At 45.2% G+C, this 10897-nt stretch overlaps 1 protein-coding gene across 1 annotated transcript in view; it reads left to right on the top strand.

Moving 5' to 3' along the window:
- Nucleotides 1-10506: 10506 nt before the first annotated feature.
- The window catches only part of SND1 (staphylococcal nuclease and tudor domain containing 1), a 421273-nt gene continuing 420882 nt past the window's right edge, over nucleotides 10507-10897 (top strand). Inside the window, exon 1 of the mRNA XM_027539080.1 lies at nucleotides 10507-10802. Coding sequence (XP_027394881.1) covers nucleotides 10725-10802 — 78 coding nt within the window. The 5' untranslated portion in view covers nucleotides 10507-10724. The remainder of the gene's footprint in view (nucleotides 10803-10897) is intronic.

The following is a 10897-nucleotide window of genomic DNA, read 5'->3' as shown; positions in this document are numbered from 1 at the left end:
CAGCAGCATAGCTTGCAGAACTTAGTTCCCCAACCAGGGATTGAACATGGGACCTCGGCAGTGAGAGCACCAAGTTCTAACCACTGGAACACCACGGAATTCCCAAGAATTAGGTACTTTGACCCCTCTTTTTTTAGCAGATTTTTTTCTTTATAATGATTACTGTTTTCTACCACAGAAACTTTCACTGAGTTACCATCCAATATGGCACCCCACTCCAGTGCTCTTGCCTGGGAAATCCCGTGGATGAAGGAGCTTGGTAGGCTGCAGTCCATGAGGTTCCTAAGAGTCGGACACGACTGAGCGACTTCGCTTTCATTTTTCACTTCATGTGTTGGAGAAGGAAATGGCAACCACTCCAGTGTTCTTGCCTGGAGAATCCCAGGGACGGGGGAGCCTGGTGGGAGGCCGTCTATGGGGTCACACAGAGTCGGACACGACTGAAGCGACTTAGCAGCAGTAGCAGCAGTATTCCTTTAGGTTTGATGTGACCTTTTAATAAGAAAAAGTCATGTTTCTGCATCTCTTATAAAATTCTACTGCAAATACTGCCCATTATATTACTCATTGTTCATTTCATAGTCATGTAATGACAATTTTCTAGAACTCAGTGTCAAAGGAAAAGTTTGTCTCTTCCCATAAAATCATATATTTCCTTTGATCAGACAGTGAAAATTATACAGCCTAAAGTATCTTTTTTTATTTCTGCCTTGGTTGTTAAGTATCTCTAATCCAAATGTTCAGCCATCATAATGATCCCATTCTGAGTTTCCGATATTAAAATGTAAGGTTGCCCTCAAAATAAAGCAATAAATCAATTAAAAAAATAAAATGCAAGCTTCCAAAAGGCAGAGATTTTGTCTATTTTGTTCCTGTTGAAGGGGCAGGCAGAGGGAAACAGCTCAAATGCTTTATATTAGGAAAGACTTTTTTTTTAGAAAAAACATCACATAACTCTGGCTGTTTAGGCCATTTCCACTGCAGTATAAAGTAACATCCTATCCTCTGAAGTGCTCTTTAAAAAAGCAAACTGCTTTCCACCGAACCACAGGGTATAAAATAAAGTTGGAATTATCTTGCCTTCTCATAAAATCGTTTCTCATTGGTATTTACGTCATTCACAAATACATAAAACAAAGAGTTAGGATGAAGAAGAAAAAGAGATTTTCTGGGTTTTGATGTCTCTGTGGCTTTGTGTGGAATGTGGCTGAAATAGGGTGTTATTTCACCTGAAACAGCAGTCCCTTGGGTGTGTTAAGCTGGAGGAGGTCCAGAAAAGGGTGCCTGAGAAAAATGTCTGGACCATCCTAAAGTCCCCCTGTTAGTACATGGGGTGCCCTTTTAAGGTGTCAGTTGAAGATGACCTGTTGACTTGGGCTCTGCTCACTGAACCGTGGCCACCCCACCCCCTGCATTCCAGCGACCCTCTATCCGTTTCCCACTGCTCACCTTGCCCCGGCATTCCCCACCGTCACCATTCATTCACATCCTGACCTCTTACTCTGCTTCTTCTTTGTAGCTCTGACCCCTCAGCTTTGACAGCTGACACTGGCTATCCTAGCGGGGCCATGCGAACCCAGAGACCCAGCCTTACTTAGTTTGGATCAGTTTCTGGCTCTTCCAGGCCACTGCCTTCCCTGGGAAGGGCCACATCTTCAATCCTGGGGTCACTGCTTCTCTAGAGACCCATTCTGTCTTCTGAAGGCATGCTACCTTGTGAAAAAGGTGGTACCACCGGCTGGACCTTTTTTATGCCTTTTTTCTTAGAGCCTTGAAGGTGGCAGGCAGGGTCCAAGGTGACAGAACTGGACACTGGTTAAGGCCAATGGCTGTAGCAGGAGTAAATCAATATTCAATTATCTGAGGCTACTGAGAATTCAGAGACATTGATTAATAGCTTTGGGGAGAATGAGATGAAGGTAGGTCACGCTATCAAATGACAATAAGACAGGTTGCAAAGTTGATCCATTAACCAAAAGTTTATAACCATTGGCCAAATCACATGGTTGTATACACGCTTATTACACCTTTACAAATCCTTTATTATAAATTGACTTACTATATAGATAGGGAAAATTGGAAAGAGCCCATTATCTTTCTTGGATTGATATGAATTTTGTTCTGCTCTGTGAGGTCTGAGAAATAATATCTAAGCCCAAACACTGGATACATTCTTTCCCTTTTCTTTCTTTTTAAAATAGAATTTGAGTTCTACTTCTAATGTTATACATTTTTCGTTGTTTCTTAAGATTAAAAAAAATGCTTTATGCTGTCATACATTTTAATCAAGTTTGGTTTACATGAGGCATAGAGAAATAACTTAAAAACCTACATAGAAGAGTCTGATATCGGATATGACAGCAGGAGTCAAGTTTAATCGCCTAGACTAGTGCTGTGTGATATATTCATCACTAGCCTTGGGTGGCTATTTAAACTTAATTTAAATGAATTAAAATTAAATAACATTAAAAATCCAGTTCCTCAGTTGCAGTGGCCACATTTCAAGTGCTCACTGACCTCATGTGGTTGATGGCTACTGTGTGGGACAGAGCATATATAGAGTGTCCATCACTGTAGAAATTTCTTTTGGCCTTGGCTAACCCGGACAACTTGGGTTTGTGAAGTTTTCTTTTCGATAAACATATAGTAAAACACCGTGGCCTTCCAGGTGGCTCAGTGGTAAAGAATCCACCTGCCAATGCAGGAGACGCGGGTTTGATCATTGGTCCAGAAGATCCTCTGCAGAAGGAAATAGCAACCCCCTCCAGTATCCTTGCCTGGAAAATCCCATGGACAGAGGAGCCTTCCCAGCTGCAGTCCATAGGGTCACTAAGAGTTGGACATGACTGAGCACACACATAGTAAAACATTGTATTAGTCAGCTCAGGCTGTCATAATAAGATACCACAGACTGGGTGACTAGAGAAACAGAAATTTATTTTCTCAATGTTCCAGAGGCTGGAAGTCCAAGATTAAGGTGCCAGGGTTGGATTCCGGTGAGATTTCTCTTTCTGGTTTGCAAATAGCCAGCTTCTTGCTCTGTCTTCACATGGCTTTTCTTCTGTGCACCTACCTACAGGGGGAGAGAGAGAGAGAGAGAGATCTATTTCCCTTCCTGTTCTTATAAGGACACCATTCTATTGCACGAGGGAACCACTCTTCTGACCTCATTTAACTTGAATTATCTCCATAAAGGCCCTATTGACAAAAACAATAAGGGGATTTGGGCTTCAACATATGAATATGGGGAAACACAAGTTTATCTGTAACAAACTTTAAAAAGAAGAAGAAGGAAGAAGGAAAGAGAGGAGGAGAGAGGGGAAGGAAAAGTAGGTCAGGGCCAGATGGTGAGGGCCTCATTGCTATGCTAAGGAGTTGAAAGTCTGTCTGAAGCAGAAGGGGAAACTCTGTGAAGTTAAGGAGGGAGTCTACGTGATTGAAATGTTCATTTTAGAAAGAACAGCAAGTAAACAGTATGGAGGGTGGGTTGAAGTCTGAAGGGAGCCTGGAAGAACGGAGGCAGGAAGTTACTCCAGTGTTGAGTTTTCTCCCATTTACCCAAAGGAAGCTTACTGGAGAGTTGAAAATGTTTTCTTTGAAACCTCTGGACCCTACAGGTGCAGATCCAGGATGAGGGGGCAGGTTTGGCCCCCCTAGAAGCAGGCTAGCCAAACAGTTAGAGCAGACTAGGGGCATAAATTTCAGGGTTCAATCTTAACTCCATCCTTTATTACCTATTGACTTAGAGTTGGTTCACTCAGCTTCTCTGAACATTAATGTCCTCTTTTGTTGAAAGGGATTGATTACACTATTTCATAGCATTGTTCTAAGGATTAAATTATGCAATGTAGGGAAAAACATTTAACACACACCCTGTTTAGTGTTTAGTGCTCAATATATTTTGGCTATTATTACTACCAGGGATATATTTCCCAAATTTACTCTCAAAGGAATACAGGCAATAGGGTTTTTGTTTGTTTAAATGAATCTTGTCTATCTCAAGATTCTCTGTGTGTGAGTCTTTGTGTGTATGTGTTCTCCACCACACAGCAGTCACCTTTAAGACTTTTGAAGTCACCATCCTGTATCGGTAGAGTGAACATGAGCTTCAGAGTCACAAGAACTAGTGTCAAATCCCTTCCCTGGTGGTCCAGTGGCTAAGACTCAGTAATCCTAATGCAAGGGGCCCAGGTTCAACCCCTAGTCTAGATCTGGAATCTAGATCCCACATGCTGCAGCTAAGAGTTCTTATGCCACAACTAAAGACTGACGATCCTGCATGGTGCAAACAAGATCCAGGAGAGTTAAAAAAAAAGAAAAATAGAAAAGAAAAATCTCTTGTCTACCACTTCTCTAGCCCCATGACCTGCAAGAGACATCTTACTTGAGTCCTGGAGCTTCCCTGGTGGTTCAGATGGTAAAGCATCTGCCTGTAATGCGGGAGACCTGGGTTCGATCCCAGGGTCGGGAAGATTCCCTGGAGAAGGAAATGGCAACCCACTCCAGTACTCTTGCCTGGAAAATTCCATGGATGGAGGAGCCTAGTAGGCTACAGTCCAAGGGGTCACAAAGAGTTGGACATAACTGAGCGACTTCACTTTCTTTCTTTCAGTTCCTTATCAGTGAAATGAATATGATAATACTTTTCAGTCCTTAATTTATCCACAGATATTTACTTATATTTACTGCAGAGTTGGACTATATAGAAAGCTGAGTGCTGAAGAATTGATGCTTTTGAACTGTGGTGTTGGAGAAGACTCTTGAGAGTCCCTTGGACTGCAAGAAGATCAATCCTGTCAATCCTAAAGGAGATCAGTCCTGAATACTCATTGGAAGGGCTGATGCTGAAGCTGAAACTCCAATACTTTGGCCACCTGATGTGAAGAACTGACTTATTTGAAAAGACCCTGATGCTGGGAAAGATTGAAGGCAGGAGGAGAAGGGGACGACAGAGGATGATATGGTTGGATGGCATCACCGACTCGATGGACATGAGTTTGAGCAAGCTCTGGGAGTTGGTGATGGACAGGGAGGCCTGGCATGCTGCAGTCCATGGGGTCGCAAAGAGTTGGACACGACTGAGTGACTGAACTGAACTGAATTGAAAAGCACCAGGCATTGGGCTGGGAATTCCACTGTAAGTATATCAGACACAGTCCGATGACATTTTTGAGGGGAAAGAGACAGTTATACTACAATCTTATAAGTGCCCTAACAGGTCAAATGTAGGAGAAAAGACAAAACTAATACTGCCCAGAGGAATGGCATTCCTGTCAATGCCTTCCAAGGGTTGCATTCTGGTTTTCAAGTGTGGAGTTGAAGGATGGGGAAATGACAACCAGGTGAAGCAAGTAGGGGTGGAAAGGAGCAAAGAGGGGTGGGAAAAGCACTCCAGACAGACATAAAAGTAGGCACAAAGGCCTGGAGCCAAGGAGTGCCATCTTGAAAAGTCAAAACCAAGTTCACCTGTCCTGGGCAGACTGGGCAGACTGTGGAAGGGTAGCGCTGAGAGAAGAGCTGCAGAGAAATCATGGGAGGGGCTTAGGGAGTAGAAAGACATGATCAGACCTGCATTTTAGAAATATGGCTTCAGCTGTAGCAGAAAGAATGGGAGGGTTGTAAGTAAAGGCAGGCTGGTGTCAGAGAGCTCTAGTAAAAGCCTAGTGCAGTGATCCAGGTGAAAATGTGCCAGGCTGAAGCAATAGGAGATACATAATAATAATCACAGCAAATTTAACACATATATCCAGGAATTGTTCTATGCATCCAGCATACACTAACACATACAATCCTCAAAGCCAGAATAAACCTACAAGGCCAGTCCTATTAACATCTTTATTTTATAGAGGAGGAATCCATGGAATAATCTGCTCAAGGTTATACAGTGTTGGGATTGAACCCAGGCAGTCTTGCTCTAGGCAGGGCTCCTTTTGTGCTAAAATGTGCTGCTGAAGACCTAACAGATTTCTAAGATTGACTAAGAATTAAGGAATGAGGTAGAGGGAGGAGTCATAGAGATCTCGAGATTTCTGGCTTGTGACTAGGTAGCTTTTTGAGTCATTGTTTGGGCTGAAACATATACTAGGGAAGATCAGACTTGGGAGAAAAGATAAGGAGTTGCTAGTGAGACAGGTTGAATTTGAATTCCTAACGTAACAGCCATGGGCAGATATTCAGAGTATCATTGTACATACGGGTCTGAAGCTCAGTTCAGTTTAGTTCAGTCGCTCAGTCGTGTCCAACTCTTAGCGACCTCATGAACCGCAGCATGCCAGGCCTCCCTGTCCATCACCAACTGCCATGGAGTCCACCCAAATCCATGTCCATTGAGTCAGTGATGCCATCTAACCATCTCATCCTCTGTCGTCCCCTTCTCCTCCTGCCTTCAATCTTTCCCAGCATCAGGGTCTTTTCAAATGAGTCAGCTCTTTGCATCAGGTGGCCAAAGTGTTGGAGTTTCAGCTTCAACATCAGTCCTTCCAATGAACATCCAGGACTGACCTCCTTTAGGATGGACTGGTTGGATCTCCTTGCAGTCCAAGGGACTCTCAAGAGTCTTCTCCAACACCACAGTTCAAAAGCATCAATTCTTTGGCGCTCAGCTTTCTTCACAGTCCAACTCTCACATCCACACATGGCCACTGGAAAAACCATAGCCTTGACTAGATGGACCTTTGTTGGCAAAGTAATGTCTCTGCTTTTCAATATGATGTCTAGGTTGGTCATAACTTTCCTTGAGAGTTATTATTACTAAATTTTTTATTTTCTGGTTGCACTGTGTAGCATGTGGAATCTTAGTTCCCCGACTAGGGATAGAACATGCACCTGCTGTGTTGGAAGCTTGGAGTCTTCACCACTGGACCGCCAAGGAAGTCTCAAGAGAGTTATCTGAACAGGAGTTATATATTTGGGACTCATTAGCATACAACCATGGGAATGGATTAGATGTCTTAGGAAGAATGTTTTGAACTAGAAAAGAAGATATTTTGAGAAGAAAGCAGAGGAATGCCAGTATTAATGAGTAGGTAAAAGGAGAGTCACTTATAATGGTAATTAGGAGGAACAGTACAGAGATGGGAGGAATATAGGGAACATGGGAAGGAAAGAGACATTCTGAGCAGTACGGTGTCAAACGGTATGGAGAGCTCAGCAAAGTGACCACCAAATGTGAAAAATGTCCATTGAATATAGTCACAAGAAATTCGGTAGTGACCTTGGAGAGAAAGTTTCAGTAAACTGATAAGAACAGTAGTCAGAGTGCAGGAGCTGGAGGAGTGAATGCAGGGTGAGGATGTGGAGGCCACAAACACAAAGAATTTCAGGGACTTCCCTGGTGGTTCAGTGTTAAGACTCCCTGTTTTCATTGCAGGGGGCATTGGAACTAAGATCCCGCATGCTGAATAGCACGGTCAAAAAAAGGAGGGGTGTAGGAATTTCACCAAGAAGATTTGCCTATGAAGGGAAGAGAGCTATCTGGAGAGGGAGGTGGATTAAAGGAAAAAATTAATTTTCATTATGCTAGACATTTGAGAATATTTAAATATTAATGAGAAGAATTCAGGATAACCTGAGAGGCTGTGAAATCAGGAAAGGGAATTATCTGAGAACCCTTGAGAAAGTGGAGGGGGTAGATACAGGACAAAGATGGAGAGTTTAGCCTAAGCAGTAGAAAGTTTTTTCTTTGTAACAAGAGAGATAAGAGAATAATAAGAAGCAAAATTAGAGTTTGTGGTGGGAAACAGAGGGAGTTCTTGATGGTTTTTATTATCTCTTCAAAGTAGGAGGCCTTATCACTGCTAGAGAGTGTGGGAGACAGTGGAGTCGAAGTTAAGAGGAAAACAGAGAAGGTTTAAAACAGACCCAGGGATTTTTTAGGGCATAGAAAATACTGTGTATGATACTATACTGATGGAGGGATGGATGGATGTCCATTATACATCTGTCCAAACTCACAGAATGTACAACACCAAGAGTGAACCCTAATAATGTAAACTATGGACTTGGAATGATTATGATGTGTCAATGAGGTTCATCAACTGTAACAAATGTACTTCTCTTGTGGGATGTTGGTAATTAGTGAGCACATGTCGGGGGCAGGGGACACATGACAAATCTCTGTACTTTCCTCTCAATAGTGCTGTGAACCTAAAACTCCTCTAAAAAAATTAAGTCTTAATTCAACAACAACAACAGATCAGACTCATGAAGGTGGAGACCAACGTGACTGAGGAAACAGAAAAAATTCCCAGCAATGCCTGAGGACCTATGAATTCACTATGGTAATAACCTGCATGTTTGTTCTAGTTAAGTGGTAGGTTTGGAGAAGACAGAGAGATCTAGAATTGGAGTTTTGACAGCTGAGTTCAATAGAAGACAATGGGGATTAGAGATGAGGATACTGGTAGGAGAGGGGCAAAAACAATGGAGACCACCCAAGGGACCAGAAGAGAGCAGAAAAGGGCTGATATAATGAGGATAGAGGGGAATTCTTGGTAGTCTAGTGGTTAGGACTCTGTGCTTTCACTGCCAGAACCTGGGTTCAACCCCTGGTTGGGGAATTAAGATCCCACAAGCTGTGAGGTGAGGTCAAAAGAAGAGACATTTAGGGTCTTTGAATTCTACTTAAAGAACAGTGTGTGATAGGTAGCCTCTAAGATGAACCCCAGTGATCCTACCTCATGGTATTTATGCCCTGGAGCAGTCTTCTCCTTTTGAGAGTGAGCTGGACCTAGTGACTCATCTAACAAACAGAAGGTGATGGGATGTTATTTCTGAGATTAGTTTCAAAAAGACTCTTCCTGTCCTCTATGCTCTCTCACTCATTGGCTCTAATGCAAACCAGTTACCATGGTCTGTGCCCTATGCAGAGACCCACATAGCAAGGAAATGAGGGCGTGAATCCTGCCAACAACTGCCTGAGTGATCTTAAAGTCAGATCCTCCCTTTGTCAGATAAGGGACCTTCAGTTAAGACCACAGCTTGTGTTGACACCATGATTGCAGTCCCTTGAGGGAACTTGTGGCAAAGGCACCCAGCTAAACCCAGCTAAACTCTGCTGAGATTCCTGACAAGAGCTATGAGATAAAACTAATACAGAGTATAAGAAGTAACTGAGTGAGAAGGGAAAAAGGATAGCAATTACCATCAGAGATGGGAGTGTTTGAGGTTACAGTTTCAGCTATGTAGCTAAATAGATGCAGAGATCCAACTCAGTGAAGATAAGGTCAAGGAGTTTGGAGGCCAGGGTACTGGATAAATCAGGTGCATAAATGTGGAAGTCATTCAGGATCACTGGGCAGAGAAGAGTGTGCGCCAGGTGTCAGTTGCAATGAATGACAAGGTGACACTGGAGCAAAGAGGACAGGAAGCCTAGTGAGATGGAGAGTGCTATAATGAGGTGGAATGAGCTGCCACAAAGTTTTGTTTTGTTTTTGAAGACGATGGCAAATTAATGGCATGGAAGGAGCACTAGGGATCTAGGAAGATGCTGACTCCAAAATTGGACTCTGGGATAGGTGAAGTGTGGGAGAGTCACCTCTTCTCAACAGTATAAGGGAGAATCTGAGTTTCAAGATTAACTGGCACGAAAGTAAGGTTCTCGCCCCCTCATAGTTGGCACTCGGCGAATATTAGCCGTCTCTCAACATTCAGGTAAACACGTATATGCCTTTGCTCTGCGCCTTCCTCTCCCCAATCTCTATGCAAAAGACTAGGGCTAGGCAAAGGGGTGGGTTCCGGTGGTTGGAGGCAGCGTAGCTCTTCCTTCACTCGGTCAACTGAGAACGTGTTAGCAAGGCTTTCCGTAACTTCACTGGCGCACAAGACGTAGAACCCCGTAAGGGAGATTTTATTCCTTTCACCAAAAAACATTAATCGAGCGCCTAACATGTGTGAGACACCGGCGACACAAACACGAGCGAGATATATTCCCGACTACCGGGAGGTCGTTCGGTCGCATTCGGTGTCAAGGCCAACACGGGTAGGTTTCACACCGTTTAGACTTTTCCAAGTTCTCCCCACACTTTTAGCTGAGGTAAAATGTCGGAAGTCGCTGTGCACCAGAACTGAGATCCCTCCAGAATTTGGCCTCGCTGTCTGGCGTTCCCAGCTCGCTCTAGCGAACCTGGGTGCGCCCTCCGGGAAAGCTGACGTCCACGTGGGCTCCCCAGCCGCCCGCGGGGCGGGGCGTAATGGGCGGGGCCAGGCCGGAGGGCGAACCTGACCCCGCCCCTGGGGCTCCCAGGGCCCACTGCGCCCCGCGGCCAGATGCTGACGTGTCCTTTCCTTCCCACTACACCTCCCGACACTACCTACTACCACTGCCCCGGAAGTCCCGCCTCATACTTAGCCCATCACTGCAAATCAGCTCTTTCAGCGCTTCCTGAAGCGCTCGACCGGTTTTGAGACTAAGGGGCGGGGCTCCGCAAGCAGGGTGCCTATTGGCTTGGGGTCCGGCGGGTTCTGGGCTCTAATTGGCCGGAGGGCGGTGGCGCTCTGGCACGCTTGCGCGGCGAGTAGAACGTGTGGCGGTGGTGGAGATCGCGTCTCTTTCGCTCCCAGTCCTGCTGCTGCTCCAGTGAGCGCCCAGCGCGTCCGTCCCGTCCATCGCCCACAGCTGGTCGCCCGCCCGCTCCTCTCCGCGGCGGCCTCTCACCAACATCGACACCCACATTGACACGTCCTAGCGGGCCACCGCCTTAATCGCTGGTTTTCCATCGCTACACATGGCCTCCTCCGCGCAGAGCGGCGGCTCCTCCGGGGGACCCGCGGTCCCCACCGTGCAACGGGGCATCGTCAAGATGGTGAGAGCGGGGCCCGGGACACCGATCCCACTGGCCGCCACCGTGCGGGAGTCTGGCGCTGGCTCCTTCCCCTACCGACAGCTTGCAGTGTCTCC

The sequence above is a fragment of the Bos indicus x Bos taurus genome, chromosome 4, assembly GCF_003369695.1.
Source record: "Bos indicus x Bos taurus breed Angus x Brahman F1 hybrid chromosome 4, Bos_hybrid_MaternalHap_v2.0, whole genome shotgun sequence".
Classification (NCBI taxonomy): domain Eukaryota; kingdom Metazoa; phylum Chordata; class Mammalia; order Artiodactyla; family Bovidae; genus Bos; species Bos indicus x Bos taurus.
The sequence above is the reverse complement of the archived record's forward strand: the minus strand, read 5'-3'. Positions and strand labels throughout refer to the sequence as shown.